The sequence below is a fragment of the Eptesicus fuscus genome, chromosome 6 (genome assembly GCF_027574615.1).
Source record: "Eptesicus fuscus isolate TK198812 chromosome 6, DD_ASM_mEF_20220401, whole genome shotgun sequence".
NCBI classification, from domain to species: Eukaryota; Metazoa; Chordata; class Mammalia; order Chiroptera; family Vespertilionidae; genus Eptesicus; species Eptesicus fuscus.
This window is the reverse complement of record NC_072478.1, coordinates 12,595,983-12,620,603: the sequence shown is the minus strand read 5'-3', so window position 1 is coordinate 12,620,603 and position 24,621 is coordinate 12,595,983. Positions and strand designations below refer to the sequence as shown.

Sequence of the window (24,621 nt, the reverse complement as noted above, 5' to 3'; positions counted from 1 at the left end):
TCCAGTTGTCTTTTTTAGATTTCTATTTAAAATATCAGACTTGTTTTCTTCAAAATGTGGATTTATAGTGGCATTGCCAATGCAGCCTTAACCCCAACAGTAATAAAGAGAACTTATCAAACTAAGTATGGGGTCTTCAGAATAAAACTGCAGAGACAATGTTTAATTAAGGGGGGAAATACCAACTTAAGTTGGAAGAAATGTGAGCACAATTAAACAAGCAAAGATGCACTATTAAGAAATGCTGGCGTGCCCAACTGGTGTGGCTCAGTGGTTGAATGCCGACCGATGAACCAGGAGGTCATAGTTCGATTCCAGGTGAGGGCACATGCCCAGGTTGCAGGCAAGACCCTCAGTAGGGAAAGTGTAGGAGGCAGCCAATCAATGATTCTCTCTCATCATTGATGTTTCTATCTCTCTCTCCCTCTCCCTTCCTCTCTGAAGTCAATAAAAAAAATAAAAAAAATATATATATATATACATATATATGTGTATGTATGTGTATGTGTGTGTGTGTGTGTGTGTGTATGTATATGTATATGTATGTATATATATATACACACACACACTGAGTGGCCAGATTATTATGATCTCTGAACGCATAATAATCTGGCCACTCAGTGTATATCCTTTATAATAAAAGGCTAATATGCAAATTGTCCCCTCGACCAGGAGTTCAACCAGCAGGCAGGCCGGCCAACCGCCCATGTACCCTCCCCCTGGCCAGGCTGGCCGGACCCCACCCATGCATGAATTCATGCACCAGGCCTCTAATAATATATATACTGAGTGGCCATATTATTATGTGTTCAGAGATCACAATAATCTGGCCACACAGTGTGTGTGTGTATGTGTGTGTGTATATAAAATACTGGTGTACCTGTCAGTTGCCACCAGCTCAAGTTCTAGTAACATCAAAACCAGTGAAACTACAAATTTTCCAACCCTTTCAAAGCCCTGGTATTCTAAGGCCACTGGAAAATGGAATAAAGAAAGTAATTATCTATGGTCAGGAAAAGATAATAGTAATGGGGATTTTTCTAAATAAAATAAAATGAAACAGTAAATTTTGGAGTGTTTCTAAAAGAGTATTCCTCATTCTCTTTCCTTAGCATTTTGTGCGCGTGCACACACACACACACACACACACACACACAATATTCTTAGTAATTATTTCACATTTTTCAGGTCTCTTCACTATCAATTTTAAAAATAGTTACCTCCTGGTAACTAGTTTTCTCCATTTTGGATATTATATTTCTCTATTTTAGGTTTTGATTTTTTGAACCTGCAAAGAAAACATAGTGACAGACCTAAACAATAAATAAAAACTAAACATCATCCTCTTTAGGTTAGAGCTTTCAAGATAGAGGGAAAAGCATTTTAATTTCATTCAGTAGGTTTTGGGTTCTGTAAAAGTCTCACTCTTCAGTCCCATCTTCACCATAGAAAACACCTTTGCCATTTCCCTCCACTATCAAAGTGCATCTGTTTAAAATTAAACATACCTTAAAGAAAAACCAAAAATCTCCATAATTTTTGGCAGACGTCCTATATGAAGTGATTTTCCCTTTTCCCTACTCCTCAATTTAAAGCTGTGTACAAAATGCAATCTTCCAGGACAGCAGTTTACACATAACAGATTTTGTTTTTGTTTCAAGGACCAAAAAGGGAAGGGAAAAATAAAACAAAGATAAAGAGAAGAAACCCTGAGGCAAAAATGGCTTTTCCTTTAGAAGGTCTTCCTGGCGGTCTAACTCCTCTTCCTGTTCACAAGGTTCCCGCAATCTTCTGGACCGGAAGGCCCTCCTCCAGCCAGAGGGTGGCGGCTGCCCCACTGCGCAGCATCCGCCTGTGAATGCGCCGGAGCCGCAGCAGGTAGAGGAGGATGGAGAGCAGGACCACCAGGAAGCAGCCGGAGAACAGGTAGTGGTTGTAGACAAAGGAGAAGCCCCGCCAGTGAGCGTGACTGGCCCGGAAGGCCTCCTGCTGGATATCTCTGCCCACATGGAAACAAACACCATCAACCATGAGAGGTCACAGAGGACTAATCAGGCAATAATGTGACTAACAGCGCACAGGACATGGGTTAGAGGGGCAGGTCAGGACACAGCTCTGCAGACAAAAACTAACCTTGAGACTCAGTTTCCTTACCTCTAAAATGTAAGATAATATGGCCTAATAGAGGGCACTTGCAAGCATTGAGATAACATGTGAAAGTGTACTCATCATCATAATTTGGTTATAACAAAAATCAGAGACATTTAGAACCGTGAAGGTTTCACTATACACGGAAGGCAATGTGGAGTCAAACCATGTTTCTGATCAGTAATATCCACTACTCACAACTTTTGCAGTTAGCCCCGCTACAAGTATTGCTTGCAGATGCTCAAGGAAATGGAGGGGGCGGGTGGGGGAACTGAAAAAGCTAAGACCTCATTTATCAGTGAACCAGGGATCTTCTGTGGGGGTCGACTGAGAGCCTGTCTGTGAACCTGAATGGGGAAAGCACACATCTTTCTTTACCCGTCTCCAACTAATGTAGTGTCCACTGGACAGGAAGTAGCCAGCAAACTACTGTAGTAGCAGCAGGACCTGTGATTTGTTCCTAGTGAAACTCACAGGTCTCTAGTTCACACTGTGGTGCTCTGCAGATGCCGTAAAATACGACCCTAGGACACTACACTGAAATTACAGAAGGTACCATTTCTGTTGCCAGACCTTGTGATTTTATGTTAATAAAGAACACAGATTACTATATTACAAACTTATTTTCCATAATATTTTGATAAATATATTTCAACACAATGGTTTCCTCTGTAACCTATATATTAATGTTATGCATTAAAAACATTATTTTGAGAAGGGCTCCAAGGCCATTAATGTTAAGAACCTAGAACTGACCCTTCTGTGCAGGGGTTGGGGAGCTGACACTTGAGAATAATGAAACCCTGTGCTGCATATGAAGGGATGGAGAGGGGCAAGGGAAGAAGGACTGGGGGTGAGGGCGGAGCAAAGTCAAACTCAATAGTCTGCAATTCTGCCCATGGTCAGTGCTAACAAGAGTGCCCATTCACAAACCACAGCTGCCATGATGATCGCAAACGAGAAAAGCATCTTGTGTATGGAAAAGCATCCATACCTTAAGGGTAAAAAGCGGGTCCTGTAGAGGATTGCTCCAAGGGTCCACTGCACCTCCTTGTCATAAACCTGCAAGGCTGTCTTTAGGGTTTTATAGTTGACAGGAAAGGAGAAGCCCCTGTGAAACACCTCGAACATCCAGGCAGACTTGAAGCACTGGTACCTGCCAACACCAAGCACACACAGAAGTGGGACTGACTCACTTGTCAAAATAAACTGCACACAGACAGTCTTCCCCTTTGGGACCAACGTGGCTGTGACGGCTTCACGAGGCCAGTGCTCTGTGCAGCCACACCAGTCGCTTGCATTTCAAGGTGATTGACGTGGTCTATGCGCCTCTGTCCCACAACACGAAACAGTTTACCTGGCAAATCAACCAGCTCATGAAACCTGGCTCAGGAGAATTTAGTACATTGGGTGATGCAATTTTTCTTCTGGCATTCCAGATCTTATTCATTAAATAAATGCTGAGCAAGTTCCAACTTCTTAGACCTCATTTTCTTTATTATAAAATGAAAAGAGAGGAAGGTCCTTTTCCCTGTTATTCTATGATTCTAACTATTTATCAGAGGCTTACTTTTTGCAAAGCAGTGGGCTAAGCAAGTTATTAAGAGACTAGTGGCCCGGTGCACAGATTTGTGCACACTGAAAGGAAATTAATTAGAAGGTGGCCAGCAGGGTGAGACTGGGCGAGATGGGCCAGACATGCCCTGGAGCCAACCTCCCATGGTCCCTTCCCAGCCAGCCACACCGTGGCTCGAAGGGCGTCTACGGAGTGAGCAGGGTCCCTCTGGCAGATAAGGTCCCTCGGCCTGGCCTGAGGGGATCGGCCGAAAATGGCTCTCCGACATCCCCCGAGAGGTCCCAGAGTGCGAGAGGGCACTCTGCAAAGTTGCTGTCGTACAGGTTGTGGAACGCAAACGCAAGTGTGCAGTAAACCAGGTTTGGGGCCGACAGTACCCCAGTAGCAACATAACCCACGGCCAAAGGTGAAATCGCGTGGCCCTGTGAGGAATTGGGCTCCCTCCTTTCGGGGTCTGGGGTGCATCACCCGAAAACCACCACTGCCAAGTCATCGCAGCTCTGCAGCTCCTGCGTTGAGTGTCTGCCCCCTGGTGGTCAGTGAGTGTCATACCTACTGGCCAGTCAGCCGGTAGCTTAGCCTTTTATATATATAGTATAGATAATAACAAATAATAAGATAGTCAATGTACTTAAATAACTTATAATGATAAGATTTTTTTAAAGCAACAAGTAACTATCAACAAAGCAGAAATGGTAAACACCACTAGAGAGACATAATGAGCACTCTGGAGACCCAGAGGGAAGAAGGGAGTCTGGCTGAAAGGGAGACTCAAAAGGGACAGCGCCCACTCTGACTGATGTCTGGGCAGGACTTCAACAGCCAAGGATGAAGAGGGGAATCCAGGTGGAAAGTGCAGCAAAAGTGAGCAAAAATACATTTGGAGCAATATATGTTTGGGCACAAGTATGTGTCGTCATGTTTGAAAGGAGGCCAGGACAGAAGAGGAGAAACAGTGCTTGACAAAGATAAACAGGTGGCTGGGCCGGGGTGCAGCGAGCTAGGGGCCCTGCTGAATGTGCTCTTTCTAAAAACACTCTGGGCTTGGCCGTCCATGACTTACTTTAGCCTGTGGAGGTCAGCGTGAGAGGCATACAGTCCTCGGTCAAAGCGCTCTCGTAAGATCGACCACTTTGTTGCACAATAATCCTGAAAGAAATTTTACCCAAAATAAATCATCAGTAAAGGTTTATTCAAAATTTGTTTCATTGAAAAAAGAGTTTACCAAATTCTTATTCATAACAAGCATATCCTTCCAATTAGAACAGAAGCCTCACTTATACGTGTGTACCAAAAGACAAGGCACACCGACAAGCAGTAATACTACTGATTAGCAGAGTGCTTATTCTTGGTCTTAAAATTCTGCCAAAGTTACTGTTAAAGAGACAGTCTCTCCCATGAGATTCTGGGAACACAAAAATGATTACAAAAGGACTGCATCTTTCAGAGAAGGGAAAGAGGTGCCACCTTTCCCTGAAGCTATTTGTAATCATATTAATAGCTTATATGTATTGAGCACTGTGTAAGTACCTTTTCTGGATATAAATCTTAAAATGACTCCTCAACATGGCTACTATTCTAATCTCTATTTGAAGGATGAAGAAACTGAGGCTCAGAGAAGCTGAGCAACTTGCAACAGGCCACACGGAGGACAACACTCAGCCTGCAGTGAGAGGGTAAGGACAGGCATCTCAGGCACAGGAACCACCTTGATGAAGATGAAACGGGAAGTAGCACTTGTGAGGGAAACAAACAGCTGTCTGCTGCGATCCCAGTATAAGAGCATATACTGGGAGATGATGCTACAGGGTGGGGATGACATGCTAAGGGATCTGAAATGTATCCTGGAAGGAAAGGAAGCTGCTGCAGGTTTTAACAGGGCAGGTGACGGCACTGTGTTTTGACAGAACACTCTGGGAGTGGCTGGAAGATGAATGATGAAGACCAGATGCGAGAAGGCCAACTGGGAGGCTCCCGCAATAGTGCAGGTGACTGACAGAGAGGCTGGGATGAGGACGACAGTAGAACAGAACGCAGGGAGGGCTCTGAGAAATATCTATGACATCAAGTAACATGCTTGATTATACAGGGGTGTCCAGCGAGGGACGAACAAGTGACGGGAGAGTCTACAAGTCCTGGGTTTTCTGGGAGGGGACTGGATGGTTAGTGATGCCATTAGCTGAGACCATAACAGGGATAGAGTGGGGAGAAAATTGTGGATGTATTTGGAGTCGTGACATCTAGCAGGCACGGGGTGGGGGTCAGGACTGCAGCCTCTTCTTGAGAGACAGCAGCAAATCATGAGCATGGATGAGACCATCCAAGAACTTGAGGGTCAGAAGGCCAAGAGTGCAAGTCTGAGGTCACCAAGGTTTAAGGGGTGTGAAGGGGGAACCCATGAAAGAGCCTAAGAAACTGTCAGAAAGGCAGGGAGAACAAGAGAACAGAAGTAGGAAGGCTGCATGGAGTACTGTCAGATGATAGTTCCACTATGACACACCAGTGTGAAGGGCTGTAACCTGGGAGCCACTGAGAGCAGACTAGTTCGTGGAGTGGGGGCAGAAGTGAGTCTTGCTCCTGCTGTGACTATTTCTCTCACCCGATTCCCAATGACACCCTCCACCTTTCCCTTCTCTCCACCTGGGCCTGGGCCTCCAATCGTAAAGGGAGGACGTGACCTGCCACTGCTACACCAGTCTCTCAAAGCACACAGAAAATGCTTTCCTTGAACGTTACCTTTGCAGCTTTAGTAAACGCAACCGCATTGTAGTCTCCTCCCATTCGTAACACATCTTCAGTGCAGTAGTAGAATTCAGAAAAGCCATAGAACTCGCTGTTCTGGAAGTGGATGGGGGGCTGGTAGACACCATTGAGGGAAGTCTGTGTCTCGTTTGTTTTGTTCATGAAAGGCTGGAGAGTCTCTCGGCACAGGTCAAAGTCTCCCGTTCCTCGCAGGTACATGGTCTGCCCATTTTGCTGGATTTCATCTTTAATGTCTAGGGGTAAGCAGGGGTCCAGGTATGGAGTGTCAGGAGCTAGACCAGTCTGCTTCCCCAGGAGCCTATGGAACAAAGAAAAACTTTATCATGAGACCGACAGAAAACTGTGTTCTGAAGAAGTGGCTTGGGGCCAGTGCCTCTCAAAACATGTTCTGTGGAACACTGAAGGTTCCAGGATCATTAGGCAAGGGAAGACACACCTGAGCCCCACCTGGAGATTAGGAGACATGCTTCTGTATGGCAGACACCTTCACAGAGTCCAGTGAAACAACTACCTGGTCATGTGACCCAATGCCTTCCATTTTCTGCACACAGCCTGGAGTCCCCACCCCTGAGTGCTTGTGGTCCGTAAGCTCCGCCCACTCCTATGTTCACAGATGTTTTGTGCCCACCAACTGTGTTGTTCACAGCCCCATTTCTGCCACTAGCACTTGTGATTTTTTATTATGTAAAGATTAAATATGACTGAAAAAAGGTAACAAGTGAAAATGTATCCTGTGAAAACTAGGTTAGATGTCTTAGAAAAATATGATAAAGGCAAGTTGCCAGAAAACTGCTGTCAAATTAGGTGTTAGGAAGATTAAAGAATAATTTAGAAAAAGGAGAAAATATCTAGACTGATTTGGTATCAAATTCTTCAAAAATGTCTTTAAGTTCCTGGTATTCTTTAAAGAAAGTCAAAATGATATCGAGCTGAGTGAGGGTAGTGCACACCTGAGAAATGACAGACGTAGCCTTAAAACAACACTTCAGTCCAGAGCCAAAGATTGGCAAATAGACATGTATGCTAAAACAAAATGCTTGAGGTTTGATTCTATTTTTATAATTCTGTTTTAACTGATTTTTAAAAAATTAATCAACTACTGACCTAAAGTGTTGCATATAATAGCATTTCTATTGTGTTACAGGCTCTGAGAAGCTCCACAGAAAAATCTTAACTGTGCTCACCAAACTGCACTATGCTTACTAACTTGCCAGTGAAATTCCCAGGCATCAAGATCTGTCCTCCTGTACTCACTGTGAGGCATCTGAGAAACAGGGAAGAGCTTCTAACACTGGAGTTATGTTAGTGTCTGATAACAGGAAATCACTGGGACTGCAGGGTGTTTAGCTACTAGGAGAGTGCCTGATTCAATATTCAGTCACTGACAGTAATCAAGTGTATACTAACCACTCAACTGACAAGTTGTTATTCCCAAGATCAGAACTCAAAATGCACTTGAATGTAATACATTAAGGTCTTTGCTACTAATTAAAAATGTTTAATTAAAAAATCAATCATCACAACTAATGGCAAGGAGATAAATATATACATTTCAAGGCTCAAATTCATAACATATATAAAAAATGTTGACTATCATCTATAATAATAAAAGCATAATATGCTAATTAGACTGGACAGCCAAATGACCTTCTGGACGTCCTTCCGGATGAAGCCACGGCAGCGGGGGTGGAGGCAGAGGCGGTTAGGGGCGATGAGGCAGGCAGGCGAGTGGTTAGGGCCAATGAAGCAGGCAGGCAGAGTGGTTAGGGGCGGTCAGGCAGGCAGGCAGACAAGCAGTTAGGAGCCAGCAGTCCCGGATTGTGAGAGGAATGTCCAGCTGCCAGTTTAGGCCCTATCCTGTCTGGCCTAAACTGGCAGTCGGACATCCCCTGAGGGGTCCTGGATTGTGAGAGGGTGCAGGCTGGGCTAAGGGACAACTGCCCCACCCCAACTCCCCGTGCACACATTTTGTGCATCGGGCCTCTAGTTTATTATAAAAGTCCAAGACTAGTCAAATGTATACTTCATGCTACTGTTTTAGTTCCTTGCCCTTCATCTAAATTAAGAAGTACCACTCAACTGTCCATTATACAAGTTTGTTGACATTAAACCAATAGTAAAAATTAGGGTTGCAGAAGAAGGCATTTTTCCAATTTCTGATTCAAATGTCACTTATGAAATATTTCTATTTTAAGACATTTGTAAAAAATAATTATACTAAGATGTTCTATATAGTATGCTACCTTAAAAAAGAAACCATGGGACTACCAATCTCTTGACAACACTATTCAATTAACGTCTGGAGCAAAGAACAAGTTTTCTTGTCCTTTTCTAGTCACAAATGTGAATTTCTGAAAAATATGGTATCAAATGGATCTGACTTCTTGGTCTTCCTTAAAGTTCAGGCCTCCACAGGTTTAAGATTAAAGTGATCACGGAAATATACTATCATTTATCTCTATGAATAAGAATTCCCCCCTCAAAACTGTTTCATCAAAATGAAGAAAACAAAATAGTAATTAATAGGATATTTTACTTGACCTCCCATTTCAGATATTTTTATCCATCCAAATGGCTTTTCTGTTTTTATGGACTACTTTCAAATAAATATTGTTATAAAGTTAAACTTTTAAAATAAATTTAAACTGGTAAGAGTGTTGCTTTTATTTGTTTTTCATATTTTATATATCAGAATTCTTCAGGAACTCGTTTTAAAAAGTTTCACTGATGTGTTTAAAACCACTAACTTTGACTCCTAGGTCATTTCTCTCTCTTGCATAACTTCCTTCACTATGGTCTTATCCACTAAATAAGTGCACAGGCTGGTTGTCCAGAACATCACACAATTCAATTTTATCACCAGTGACAACTTTATCACACTTCCTGCAGGCTCCATGCATCTGCCGTGGGGCTGGTGCTGAGTTTCCCAAGGGCTCTGCAATCTGGAATGCATTACCCAGGGCTCAGAACTACTAATATGCTAAGAGTGAAATTCTCCTCCATCAGCGGAGTGGGTCTGAGGGACAGCCACAGCCTCCTCTGGAGCCTGGTGGGATGTCAGGCTGAAGGCAGGACCCTGGTATCCTTTCACTTCCTCTCCCACTCAGCTGGCAGAGGAATAAAAAGCTAACAGTGCTGACAGGCTTCTGCTGATCGAGGTCTCCCTGCTTTGCCTCGTATGTTTTCTAGGAGGAGAGACCTGGATTTGAACATGCCTGCTGAGCAATGAAAGGTGCTTTACCTGTTCTTTTGAAACGTGTTGGCAAATATCTTGTCTTCATATCTCTGTCGAGCTGCATTGCCACCAAACCCAAGAAATGTGGCCACATAGACTCGGTACACATGCTCAGTCTGGTGAACATCACATCCAAGGTTAAATTCAGCCAGCAAGTTCTTAGCTACTTCTTCCTGACGACGTAAAGATAACAAATGTTAATATTTTAAGCAATACAAAAACAATCACCTTCTTTAAAAAGAAGGATCTAAAAAATTCTCATCTAAATGAAGCAAAAATTTCTGCTTCTGTATTTCCTTTTAAGCGTCCCTCCTAATTCAATATGACAATTCTGACTTAAGAGATTTCAGATGCATTGCCCATTTGTGGTATTATTACAACTTTTTGAAAAAGGAAGTTAGTAACATAGTTCATTTCTGCTAACCTAGTAAATCTATTGCTTTAGAAGTAATCCTAAACATTGACAAGTCTATGCTTTGGAAGTAATCCTAAACATTCACAAGTCTCTCTACACAAATGTCCTTTGCAATTCTGGGACAGAAAAAGCTGGACATCATGTAAATGTACGACTCCTAGGAGGGTTTATAACTTATACTAATCAAGTTCATGGAGGAAGACACTTATGTGCTATTAAATAAAGGGCACAAAACTGCATAAACAATAAGATTATAACCATATTTACAAAAACAATAAATAGAGAAAAAAGAAGTAAAACCAAAATGATAATTTCTTCAGATGATTCATCCATAGGACATTTTTATTATTGATCTGTATTTTTCAAGCTTGCTTTATCTATTTTTTTTTTTACTCTATTCTGTAGAGAATGACATGACTTTTTACCAAGTGTAAGTTTCTAGAAGCATGTCTAGATAGGAAGTAGGAAACACTGATTGTAATACTTGAATTTACAAAGCACTCTTCTAAGGAGTTTAATAAATATATCATTTATTGGGCGAACACTAGGTGTCCAGCAATGTGTTAGATATATGCACTATGTCATTTAAACCTGATGATAACTATGTTAGAGGCACTTGCATTCACATTCATAGATGGAAACCAGCTCAGAGAAGTTAAGTTACTTGCATAAGGTCACACAACTAGTGAGGACAGGAGGACGATGCAGCCTAGGCTTCTTGTTCAGCACCAGTCTTTTTAACTATGACAACACGCTGGGTGAAAGTGGAGGGGACCGGGTTTTGGTATTAATTTACAGCAGAATGGAAACCGGGTGATAAAGACATGTAGCAACTCAGGAATCTATCTGGAAACCCTTCTGCTGCTCTCCACCCAAGGCCACCAGCCTCTTGGGAAACTGCAGCAACAGAGAGCACTGAAGGGATGGAGAACAGACAGTAAACCGAAGTTCAGAAATGTAGCAGCAGTGAATACAAACCTCAGTCCTTCCTGGAAAAGTCAAAAGCTATCTGAACCGTTAAAAAAAAGTATTTTCCCTAATTATATTAAGATATCTGATGCCAGTTTAAGTTTTTCAATCCCTGATGAGAAAAAGAACTGAAGAGAAAATATAAACAAAATTCAAGCATGTGATTGGCATGTATTATCAAAGAAAAACTCCATGTAAGTTCAGAAAACAAACCAGCTGACTTCAATGACCAAACACAAACGGCTTAGGGGAGGTTTGCCTTGGCTTCCTCCTGTCTCCTTTCTCCTGGGTTGAGCAGAGGTACCTCAGCAAGCACAGTAAAGGCGTGTTCAGACTCAGAAAACAAAACAAAAATGGATGGAGACATGTTAAATGAAACCAAATCAAAAAGAAGGAAATTTGTACAGATAATAACCTGCTGTGAGGAGGCAAAGCTTACAGTTTTGGGGACTTCGTATGCTATCTGAGTTGACACGCCTCCCATGTCGAGAATACCGGCAGTTCTTTTCCGGAGAATGGCTTCCCTGCTCTCACTTCCAGGAATGTTAACCTCCACAAATGCCTCATCATCTGGAAGCGTGAGAAACACCCATTGGAACAGAACAGATCCAGAGACTGGGATCTTCGCAAGAGGCACCTTGTTTTCACGGTACGTTTCAAACATTTCTAGGCAAACCCAGCCTCCTCTTCCCAACGAAAATCAAGCTGTGCGAAAGAGCAACTCCCCTCATTCCACCCTACACTTAGCTGTGTCACAAAACTTAGCTCCTTTTTATCCTTTACAACTACATAGAAAAAGCCATAATTTCCATTTATACGCATTAGTTGGAAACATGATACTTACCATCTTCAATATGCTCAAATCGTCCGAGGACAAAATTAATGCCGATCCAAGCATACACACCTGTAGACAATGCACAGGGTAAAGATAAGAATAGTTTCAAAATACTTTGTATAACTCTGATCAATGCTGTCTGTGCAAACACCTCATTTATTTTACTCCCTGACAACCTGTGAAAACATAATCTGAAATAACACATTTCTACTATGTATTTTATCTTTTCCTAGTGGCTTTACAAGAAAACCCTAGTTTAAAATTTATAGTTTCATATCATTTACATAGGTTGAAAATATAACTCCCTAGAGGCTACGTTTCCTTAGAAATTTACAGGTTGCTTTCAAATACTGAAGTTTTTATTTTTTATGAAGTTAAACCTATCAATTGCAAAGTTTTAGAACAAGTTAACTTTGACTCTTCCGTTTCCTTTATCTCTTACTTTCACTCATTTGCAACACCTGATTATCTTTTTACACCATTTCCTACATCCAATCTTTACCCATTTTCATTACCATCTTGACTTAAGCTGTTACAGAGATCCAATCTTCTACCCCTAATCTTCCTCTCCAACCCATTCTATTCTCTGCTACTGAACTGATCTACAGAACAAAGTCCACATTTCACAGCCGGACAACTCAATATCTGTCCAATATTTTTAATTTAATAAATTGGACATGTAACATTCTGTAAGTATGGTGTACAGTGTGTTACTTTGATACATTTATATACTGTAATATCATTGCCCTAATAGTGAAATTATCTATATATATAAAAGGATAAGCGACCATCCAACTGCCCAAACAACAGGGGGCAGACGCTCAACGCAGGAGCTGCCCAGCTGCAGTGACTTGGCAGCTGCGGTTCTCGGTTCTCGGGTGACGCACCCCAGAACCAGCTGCCCCAGATGCGGCTGGCCAGGAAGGGACTGTGGGAGGTTGGCCACCTTCTAATTAATTTCCTTTCAATGTGCACGAAACTGTGCACTGGGTCACTAGTATTACATAATCCTATATAATAAAAGAGTAATATGCAAATTGACCGTACCTCTGCTACACCCATAAGCCTCACCTACCAGCCACACCCACCAGCCAATCAGGAGCGAATATGCAAATAAAACCAACCAAGATGGCTGCGGCCACAGAGAGCAGGAGGGAGGCTTGGGTTTCCCTGGCAATGGAGGAAGCCAAGCTTTCCGCCTGCCCTTGCCGGCCTAGGCCTCCACTCAAGGCTACAAAGTTTCAATTATAGAAGATAAATAAATCCAAACAGAAATGGTGGCAGCCACGGAGCTGGAAAGAGCAGGAGGCTAGGGTTGCCCCTGGCGATGGAGGAAGCAAAGCTTCTGCAGCCCTGGCCTGCCTTGGCCTCCACTCCAGGCTACAAAGTTTCAATTATAGAAGATACATAAATCCCAACAGAAATGGCTGCCGCCACAGAGCAAGCAGGAGGCTTGACTCCACTCCAGGCTACAAAGTTTCAATTATAGAAGATAAATAAACCCCAGATACCAGGGCCTCCACTTGGGTTGCCGGGGGGCGTGGCTGGCCTGCAAACCACCACAGGCTTCTCGCCCAGGCCGCCCCACACCCCAAGGGAACCCCCACCCTGATCCGGAACACCTTTCAGGGCAAAACAGATGGCCCCCACCCATGCACCAGGCCTCTATCCTATCTAATAAAAGAGTAATATGCAGATTGACCATCACTCCAACACACAAGATGGCTGCCCCCATGTGGTCAAAGATCCTGCCCCCATGTGGACACAAGATGGCCACCACAAGATGGCCAGCAGGAGAGGGCAGTTGGGAGGGACCAGGCCTGCAAGGGAGGGCAGTTGGGGGCAATCAAGCCTGCAGGGGAGGGCAGTTAGGGGTGACCAGGCCAGGCAGAGGAGGGAAGTTGGGGGGTGACTGGGCCTGCAGGGAAGGGCAGTTGGGGGGGACCCAGGCCTGCAGTGGAGAGCAGTTGGGGGGACCAGGCCTGAAGGGGAGGGCAGTTAGGGGTGACCAGGCTTGCAGGAGAGGGCAGTTAGGGGTGACCAGGCCTGCAGGGGACGGAAGTTAGGGGCAAACAGGCTGGCAGGGGAGCAGTTAGGCATCAATCAGGCTGGCAGGGGAGTGGTTAGGGGGTGATCAGGTTGGCAGGCAGAAGCGGTTAGGGGCAATCAGGAAGGTAGGCAGGCGAGCAGTTGGGAGCCAGCAGTCCTGGATTGTGAGAGGGATGTCCGACTGCCTGTTTAGGCCCTAAACAGGCAGTTGGACATCCCTTGAGGGGTCCCAGATTGGAGAGGGTGCAGGCTGGGCTGAGGGACACCCCCCCCTCTGTGCACAAATTTCATGCACCAGGCCTCTAGTCATAGTATAATTTTACTATCTTCATTATGCAGTTGAATTTAAACCTGGTATTAAGTTGACTTGCGCAATTCACACTCTCAATATTCAAGGATCAACTGTACTGTGCATTAGATCTCTATGACTCATTTACTAAACACCAACAATCTTGCCCTCAACCCCCATCCTCTGGTAACAACCATTTTACTCTTTTACAGGTTTGACTTTTTCAGATTTCAAAAATAAGTAATACTAGAGGCCCAGTGCATGAAATTCATGCATGGGGGGTGTGTGTAACCCTCAGCCCAGACTGCACCCTCTCCAATTTGGGATCCCTCTCACAATCCAAGACTGCTGGCTCCCAACTGCTTGCCTGCCTGCCTTCCTGATTGCCCCTAACCCAGTGGTCGGCAAACTCATTAGTCAACAGAGCCAAATATCAACAGTACAACGATTAAAATTTCTTTTGAGAGCCAAATTTTTTAAACTTAAACTATATAGGTAGGTACATTGTTATTAACTTAATTAGGGTACTCCTAAGCTGGCCTATGCTAAAAACTCAAGGGGCCAAAGAGCCGCATGTGGCTCACGAGCTGCAGTTTGCCGACCACTGCCCTAACCGCTTCTGCCTGCCAGCCTGATCACCCCCTAACCACTCCCCTGCCAGCCTGATTGCCCCTAACTGACCTCCCCTGCAGGCCTGGTCACCCCTAACTGCCCTCCCCTGCAGGCTTGATCACCCCCAACTGCCCTCCCTTGCAGGCCTGGTCCCTCCCAACTGCCCTCCCCTGCTGGCCTGATTGCCCACAACTGCCCTCCCTTGCAGGCCATCTTGTGAGGGCCATCTTGTGTCCACATGGGGGCAGCCATCTTTGACCACATGGGGCAGCCATCTTGTGTGTTGGAGTGATGGTCAATTTGCCTATTACTCTTTTATTAGATAGGATTATATATCACTTGTCTTCCCATGTCTGACTTTTCTAGCTTGACATAATGTGCTCAAGGTTCATCCATGTTGTTGCAAATGATAGGATATCCTTCTCATGGCAGAATATTTTTTATCCATTGATTGCTGATGGGCATTTGGGTTTTTTACATATCTTGGCTATCTTGAACAATGCTGTGATAAACATGAGTGCATATATCTTGTCAAAGTCCTTTTTCATTTCTTTTGGGAATAAAAATCTAGAAGTGGAATTGCTGGATTGTACGGTAGACCTATTGTTAATTTTTTGAGAAACCTCCATATTGTTTTCCATAGTGATTAGACCAATTTTATTCCCACTAACAATGTATAAGGGTTTCCTTTTCAACACATCCTCACCAGCACTTATTGTCTCATCTTCTTGATGACAGCCATTCTACAATAGGTGTAAGGTGATATCTCATTGTGGGGTTTTTAAATTTTTATTTTATTTTTTCCATCACCATTTTCATTGTGGTTGTAATTTGCATTTCCCTGATGACTAATGATATTGAGCATCTTTTCATGCTCCTATTGGCTATTTTGATGTCATCTTTGAAAATGTGTTTCATTCTTCTGACCATTTTTCAACTGTATTGTGTTTTGTTTTGTTTTTGTTGTTGTTAAGTTGCATGAGTTCATTATATATTCTGGATATTAACCTTTATCGGATATACTGCTTGCAATTTTTTTTTCTATTCTGTGGGTTCCTTTTCATTCTAATTGTTTCTTTTGCTGTGAAGAAACTTTTGAGTTTGATGTAGTGTCATTTGTTGATTTTTGCTTCTTATGTTTGTGCTATTAGTGTCATGTCCAAAAAATCATTGCCATGATGAATATTGATGAGCTTCTTCCCTAAGTTTTCCTCTAGACATGTTATGGTATTACGTCTTACATTTAAGTCTTTGATCCATTTTGAATTAAATTTTGTGAGTGCTATGAGACAGGGGTCCGACTTCACTTTTCTGCATGTGTTTCTCCAGTTTTCCCAGCACCACTTGTTAGAGAGACTATCCTCCCTGCACTGGGTGTTCTTATTTCCCTTATTAGCTGACTGTATAAAGCAGGGGTTTACATCTGGGCTCTCTGTTTCCCTGGTTGATGTGTCTATTGTGACTGTACCATTCTGTTTTTGTTACTATGGCTTTGTAGTACAGTTTAAAACAGAGAAATGTAATACCTTCAGCTGTGTTCTTTTATTCTCGGCATTGCTTTCGCTATTCAGGGTCTTTTGTAGTTCCATACAAATTTAAGAACTGCTCTATTTCTGTGAAGAATAATGCCTTTGGTATTTTGATGGGGACTATGTTGAATCTGTAGATGGCTTAGGGTAGTATGGACATTTAAAAAATATAAAGTATGCTGATCCATGAACAAACACATTCTGTCTTTCCATTGTTTGTCTTTTTTTATTTCTTTCAGCAAAGTCTTATAGTTTTCATTGTACAGATCTTTCACTTCCTTGGTTAAATTTATCCCTGAGTATTTTTGCTTTTGATGCTATTATTTCTTTTTCAGATGCTACATTATTAGTGTAAAGGAATACAACTGATTTCTGTGTACTGATTGTATATCTTGCCACTTTACAGAAAATGTTGATTCAATGAATAGTCCATTTTTTGAATGACTCTCTGGGATTTTCTATATATATCATCAGCAAATAGTAACAATTATACCCTTTCCTTTATAATTTGGATGCCTTTATTTCTTTGTCTTACCTAATTGCTCTGGCTAGGCTTCCAGTACTATCCATAATAATAAAATATGCTAATATGCTAATTAGACCAGACAGCCGGACGACCTTCCGGATGAAGCTGTGGCTGCGAGGGCTGAGCCCTAGTATTGTATAAGAGTGATAAGAGCGGGCATCCTTACCTTGTTCTTGATCTTAGAGAAATACTTTTAATTTTTCCACATTGACTATAATGCCAGCTGTGGGTTTGTCATATATGGCCTTTATTATGTTGAGGTATATCCAATCTATTAAGGGTTTTTCATAGATAAATGTTGTAATTTATCAAATGCTTTTTCTGTGTCTATTGAGATGATCATGCTATTTTCATCTTCCATTTTATTAAAGTATTAAGCATTTATTGATTTGCATATGTTGAATCCTTGTTGTCTCGGGAATAAATCCCACTTGGTTCAGGGGCATAATGTGCTATTGGTTTGCTAATATTTTGTTGAGAATTTTTGCATCTATATTCATCAGGATATTGGTCTACAGTTTTCTTTTCTTGTATCCTTATCTGGTTTTATTAAGGTAATGCTTCGTAGAGTGAGATTTGGAGTGTTCCCTCGTCCTTGATATTTTGGGAAGAGTTTGATAAGGGTTGGTGTTAATTCCTTAAATGTTTGGTAGAATTCTCAGCCATTTGACCCTGAGGTTTTCTGTGTTGGGAGTTGATTACTGATTCAATCTATTAACTCGTTATTGGTTGTTCATATTGTTTATTTCATACTGATTCAGTTTTGGTCGGTTGTGTTTCCAGAAGTATATCCATTTCTTCTAGGTATATCATTTGTTGGCGTATAATTGTTCATAAGTTTCTTTTGACTCTCTGCATTTCTGTAGTACCAGTTTTATTATCTTTTTTATTGTTTCTCTGGTGTCTATTTCATTTATTTCTGCTCTGATCTTTATTATTTCCTTCATTCTACTAACTTTGGGCTTGATTGTCTAGTTCCTTGAAGTGTAAAGTTAGGTTGTTTACTTGAGGTCTAATTTCTTAATATAAACTTTGTTATTGCTATAAACTTTCCCTTCAGAACTGCTTTTGCTATATTCCAGGGTATCTGATATGTTATACTCCCATTTTCATTTGTTTCAAGATAGTTATTTCCTTTTTGATTTCTTTGACCCATTGTTGTTTGGAATGTTGTTTTTTTCCACATATTTGTAGATTTTTCTCACTTTCCTCTTGTTGACTTTTAACTTTATGCCACTGTGGTCAGAAAAGATAGTTGGTATGGCTTCAATCTTCTTAAAATTCAGATAATCTATTCTAGAGAATGTTCCATGTGCACTTGAGAAGAATATGTAGTCAGCTGTTGCCTGGATTGTTCTGTAGATGTCTGTTAGGTAAACTGGTTCAATTCCAACATTTTCTTGTTGATTTTCTGTCAGAACAATCTATGCATTGCTGATAGTATGGTATTGAAGTCCCCTACTATTATTGTATTATTACCTGTTTCTTCCTTAAGATCTGCTAACATTTGCTTAATATATTTTGGTGCTCAGGCGCTGGGAGCATACATAGGATGTCCCAAAAACTGTATACACACATTCTGAATAATTATAAAGGCAGTGTTTATTAAAATACATTTCATTTTCAAAACTGAGCTGTTGGCTGTTGAAGTGTGCATACATTTTTTTGGGGGGGACACCCTGTATATTTATGTTAAAGCTTCTTGATGTATTGACCCCTTTATCATTATATAACAACCGTCTTTGTCTCTTCTTACCTTTTGTCTTGAAGTCTATTTTGCCCAATGTAAATATGGCTACACCTGCCTTTTTAAAGTTTCTATTTGCTAGGAACACTGTCTTCCTTTCACTTTGAGCCTAGGTGTGTCTTTAGAGCTGAAACAAGTCAAACGTTTCAGCTCTACAGGCAGCATATAGTTGGGTCTTCTTTATTTTTTAATACATCTAGTCACTCTGTGCATTTTGGTTGGTGAGTTCAAACTATTTTCATTTAAGATGATTACTGATTTGCAAGGATTTACTATTGCCACTTTATCTTTTGCCTTCTGTTATTTTGTCTTCCTGTTGTTTCTTTATCCTTCTGTTTCTGTTCACCTTTGTAAGTCAGTAGTTTTCATGGTGATTTGCTCATTCTCCCATTTGTTTGTTCTTTTATGTCTCTGCTCTAGATTTTTGCTTTGTGGTTACCATAAAGTTTACATAAAACAGCTCATAAATAAAATAGTCCTTTTTGGCTGACAACAAATTTATCTTCATTTGCCTATAAGGGTTCCATCTTTTTACCCTTTCTCTTTTATATTTTTCAAGCCACCAATTATCTTTTTATGCTGTGATTTTGTTACTAAGTTGTAGTAGTTATTTTTAATGCTTTCCTTTAACCGTTACGCTGTAATTGTTTGACATACTATTCTAAAAAGTTAGTTTCTAATATTGCCTATCACCTTAATCAGAGTTTTGTGTACTTTTGTCTTTTCATTTCAGCTTTCAACATTTTTCCTAAGGCAGATCTAGTGGCTGGTGAATTCTGTCAGCTTTTGTCTGTCTGGGAAAGCCTTAGTTTCTCTTTCATATCTGAAGGATAACTTTGCCAGATAGAATAATCTTGACTGGCAATTTTTATCTCTCAGCACTTTGAATATGTCATTCACTCTTTCCTGGCCTCTAGTTTCTGCTGGGAAATCTGCTGATAGCTCAATGGGGAGTTCCTTTGTAGGTTATTGTCTTTTTCCCCCCTGGATGTCTTTATAATTCTTTATCATTGATTTCTGACAGTTTCAATATAATGCATCTTGGAGAAGGTCTTTTTGTGTTGAGATAATAGGTGTTCTAATAGATTTGTACATTTAGTTCATTCTCCAGGTTTGGGAAGTTCTCAGTTATTATTTATTTAAATATACTCTGCTCCTTTCTCCCTTTCCTCTGGCATACCCATTAATCTTATGATGGCTCTTCTAATGAAATCTATAGTTCTTATAGGATCTCTTCACTTTTAAAAAAATCTTAGTTCTCTCTCCTCTTCCACCTGAAACATCTTTATATTCCTATCCTTGAGCTCATTTATTCTCTCTTCCATCTGATACGCTTTTTTCCCCAATGCTTCATCTCATTTATTGAGTTCTTCAGCTCCAGAATTTTTTTTTTAGAATTTCAGTCTCTTTGGTAAAGTATTCCTGTTCATTAAATTTATTCCTGAGTTCATTTCATTGCCTTTCTGAGTATTCCTGTAGCTTGCTGAATTTCTTCATAACAGCTTTTTTGAATTCTTTATCAATTAGATCATAATAGTCCATGTCTTTGTGTTCCGTTACTAGAAAAATTGTCATTTTCTTTTTGTGATATTATATTACCGTGATTATGGTGTTTGATGAAAGTGTCTCTGCTGAGCATTTCAAATAGTGAATACCTTTCTTATCTAGGTAAAGCTTGGTTTATTTTGATTCTAACAATTCAACAAGTTCCTAAGTAGGGTACTTGCTTTTATTTTCCAGAAGGTGGCACTATAGCACAAGTTTTCGGTTTCTCTTACCAGAGCTCCGTAGGTTGGCAGCATGCTCATAAAAAAAAGCTGATGGAGGGGGGTTGAGGGAGAAGAGTGGCCACTGAGTTAGGGGAAGTGTGTGCTTAGCACTTGGTGCTTTAGGTGTGTCCACAGAACAGAGAGGGGTATCCTTGAGTGAGAGGTGTCCCAGATATCCATGGGTGATCTCTTTGCCTTTTCCTTTTCCCTTCCCCCAGTCATTGTGATGACTTCTCAGAGACAACAACAGGTTCCTCCAGCTGCAGCACGCACCAAGACCTGTCCAACTGTTTCTATTGTTAACACCTTCAAAAGGGCCATAATGCAGTCAAACTAAAATATTTTTGTTCCTCCGTCTATAGTTCAGCTTTTTCAACCTGTGTTGACTCAAACAATTTCTTCTGCCTGGAATGTACCCTCTCTCAGAGCCCTACCTATGCCATGCTCTGGCATGCTTATTATAACTACCTCATTAGTTCAAATGCCATTTTCTCCATGATGCCCTTAGCTAGAAATAAAAGGTCTCCCTCTTTCAAATTCCCATGATGTTTTTTCCTTACCTTCCTTAAGGTATCTAAAACTGTAACTCATATAGCAGTTAACTGTGTCCCTCTCTTGCTTGTAAACATAATAATGCCAATGTCTGTATTTCACCCAATTCTGTATTCTCTACAGTGTCTTTCATAGAGATGCTAAAATGATAGATGACTTTGAAATAAATGTTTTTTTATTTCCATTTCTAACAAGCTATTACTCAAATAATGTCACTGACTTGTCATTTAATTCTCAAAGAAATAATTTCTTTGAAAACAGAACTAATATTTTTTCAGTGTATCAAAGTCAAGAGTAATTTCCCCTTCCTAGAGAGAAAATCAATAGAAGGCTCCAATAGCTCAGTAATTATCATAATTCCAGAAAGCTGTACATCTTAGGAAAGGAGCACAAAACTTTTCTATCAAAAGGAGTTTAAAATTCATTTCCTACATGTGGTGAAGATAAACTAAGTTATTTTTGCAATGGCTTAATGTTTGGATAATAAAGGCCAGCCATGTAAGAAACTAATTTAAACATTTAAAAATTATAACATTTCAAAACCATGGTTTTCCAAATTTTAAGATATTAGGAGTAATTTAATAAAAGTATACACACTGGGAAATGGAGAATTTAAAGCAAGTTTCCTAAATTCCAAAGTGAAGACCAATGTACCAACCTTCCTGTTTCCCTGAAATTACTTCTGCATGCGAGTCAGAAAACAGAAAGTCAAAATGCACGGGGATATCAGTCAGAAGGTCTTCCAGGATGGCTTTCTGCTGGCTGTAAGACAATCCAAAATTGTACACATCAAAACAGGTATACTGAATTTTTGTTTTTAAAAAAGGAACACCCCTCCCCCCCCCACTATGGCTCTGGTATATCCTATATAAAGTTTAAAACCAAAACAATTCATTGAAAAGATTGTTTATTTTAGGAATGAATTTTTAAGAGTTGTGTAATATTATGTGATTCTTAGATATAAAACTACAAATCCTTAAACTAATAACATAGAAAATCAATTTTTTAAATGACAACTTTATAGTTTACTATTTACAGTCATAAACAAATGTATTAAAAGGTATTTGGTGAGTTCTAGCTAGGAAATAGTTCTGGCACTATTCCAGATTTGAAAAAAGAATTTTGAATGTCTTCCGAGGAGGAAAAGGAAGAGGGAAAGGAAGAGGAGGGAAATGAGGAGGAAAATAAACCACCACCACCACCACAGGCCTGGACTGCCCTCACCTTTCAGGAAGGACCCTCATTCCAGCTGTGCAAAGAATGTAGAGAGGGGTTTCTTTGTGTTTTGCCCGAGGCACATGCTCTGCAGCGAAGTTCAGGAGCGGAGAAATGTAATCACTGACTTTCTCTGGAGAGGTAGCAAATTCTGAAATGCCTACAGAAAAAGGACACCTCTGTTAATAAGCAGATATTTTAGCTAATAAGTTATACTTCTTTAATGTGGCTAATTTGAGAGAAATTCAAGCTATACACCATACTTTCCTTATTTTTTTCCTATCTCTCTGGCAACACCTTTCCGTTTCTCTTCCTCAAATGATGGTACTAAACGTTCAGTCCCATGTTCTCTTATTCTTACTCATCAAAAATCACAGACCTCACTGAGCATCTGTGTGTGTCAAACACTTGGAGTTGATTCCACAGGAGCTCATCGCTGTCCTTGGGAAACGAGCTCCCACTTTCCTCACTCTCATGGTTAGCATCACCATCAGATTTCTTATCAGATCTCTTCTCCAATGTGCAGGTCAGTGTGTGGTTACTGCCCAGTGAACAAGGCTCACAACCCTCTCACAACTCAAATCTGAACTCAACAATAAACCTGCTCTTACTGCCTGTTACCCACCTCAGTGACCACTATCACTAGCCATCCAGTAGCCCAAGCTGATATCCTACATAAAATCCCTCTCCCTGATATCCTAAGTAAAATCCCTCTCCCTCATCCCAACATGTATTCTGGGTTTCATCCATTGCCTTTCCTTGGTTCCTCTTACATTTTTTCACTTCTCTTCATCTTTTCTGAATACCCCCACCCTCTGCCAGCCTACACATCCTACTGTCCAGTCTTGAAATTCCACAATCATTCCCTATGCAAAAGGGGTCTCTTTCTGGCTTAAAATCCTTTTTGGGCTCCTCAATGCCCTCCAGATAAAGCTCAACTCTAGAATGGCATAACGTGCCCTGCATACTCACCCATCCTGTCTCTTCCAACATTCCTTCCATTTGTCTTCAACTATACTTAATAAAATTTCTACATCATACTCTGGTTTTATGGCTGATGTACCCCCACCAGGAATAGCCTTCTCTTTGCTTCCCTACCCACTTCCAACTTCTTTTCATCTGGCTAACTCCTCCTCATCCAGAGCTACTTCCTCTATGGAAGTCTTCACCAGCAGATCCCTGAAGATGAGCTCTCTACATTCTAAGCTTACCTTTACCTCTAGTCGAAGCATTCATTACCTTATCAAAATTACCTATTAACTTGCTTGTCTCATTTCAACTGGAAGTTTCTCAAGGGCACAAACTGTGTCTTGTTCAAATTTATATTCTTAGCACTAACACAGTGTCTAGAAAATAGTAGGTGCTCAGCAAATATTTGCTGAATGAATACATAAGTAGTGAATATTCCTGTCACTGAGCCTACAATACTAAAGATGAGGGGAATTTCAGAAGTCCAAAAATTCCTTATTTCACAGACTAGGAATTTGTGGACCCAGATAGATAACTGTTGCTGTAATGCTATACACGAGAGACCATGCTTCCAGGTAGAGAAGAGCTATAAAAAGGTTCTTGATTGTCCACTTCAAGCTATAACAAGTGCTATATAGTTTGTTTTTAAAATCCTGGTGAATTTTTCATTTGATCAATATTACTTTAACTCTAAAAATGTTTCTAGATTAGGAATATATAAAAATTTCAGGAGTGGAAAAATAGAAAAGTAAAAATTAAAAGTCATCCACTAAGATTTAGAGAAAAAATGATCTTTGTTAACAAAAATGTACTCTGATTCAAAATAATGCTTGCAACAAGAGACTCAGATTAAGTTCCCTTTCTTTATCCTGAAAAATGAAGTAGAGATTTTGAATTTTCTGAGCACTATGCTGGTGCCCAGATGCCCAAACATCAAGGGACAATAACTTGTTTGACGGTTGCCTACAGAAGGAAGTGGGGCCTGAATTATTCAATGGAGAATGAGTAGGACTCAAGGGGTCTACAGTCTATGTAATTAGGAACCATTTTATGAGGACAGGAATTCTATTATGTTACAACTGAAGGTCCCTCCCTGACCAGGTAGCTCAGCTGGTTAGAGCCTCATCCCAGTACACCAAGGTTGCAGGTTCAATCCCTGGTCAGGATACATATAAGCAGCAACCAATGAATGCATAAATAAGTGAAACAATATGCCAATGTCTGTCTGTCTCTCTTAAATCAATAAATAAAAAGTTAAAAACAAAAATGAAGCTCCTTTTCACTTGTTTTTGAAATAGGAGATGATTATGATAATTATTTTTATCAACATTCAATATAGTTTAAAAAATAAATTCCTTGGGTTGTTTGGATTTAATATTTTACCATCTAACATATTTGACAAGATGAAATTAAAGTACTGAAT

General features: G+C 40.8%; 1 protein-coding gene across 2 annotated transcripts in view; it reads right to left on the bottom strand.

Annotated features, from left to right (window-relative positions):
• Positions 1 to 1,189: 1,189 nt before the first annotated feature.
• ENTPD4 (ectonucleoside triphosphate diphosphohydrolase 4) overlaps positions 1,190 to 24,621 on the bottom strand; it is a 34,092-nt gene continuing 10,660 nt past the window's right edge. Inside the window, exons 6-14 of one of the 2 annotated variants that reach the window (XM_054717209.1) lie at positions 22,239 to 22,389; positions 21,673 to 21,776; positions 11,951 to 12,010; positions 11,522 to 11,676; positions 9,729 to 9,895; positions 6,461 to 6,785; positions 4,788 to 4,873; positions 3,143 to 3,304; positions 1,190 to 1,999 (exon numbers count right to left, since the gene is read on the bottom strand). In XM_054717209.1, the coding sequence (XP_054573184.1) occupies positions 1,771 to 1,999; positions 3,143 to 3,304; positions 4,788 to 4,873; positions 6,461 to 6,785; positions 9,729 to 9,895; positions 11,522 to 11,676; positions 11,951 to 12,010; positions 21,673 to 21,776; positions 22,239 to 22,389 (1,439 nt within the window). In that variant the 3' untranslated portion in view covers positions 1,190 to 1,770. The remainder of the gene's footprint in view (positions 2,000 to 3,142; positions 3,305 to 4,787; positions 4,874 to 6,460; positions 6,786 to 9,728; positions 9,896 to 11,521; positions 11,677 to 11,950; positions 12,011 to 21,672; positions 21,777 to 22,238; positions 22,390 to 24,621) is intronic. The other variant, XM_054717210.1, reaches the window with a different exon arrangement.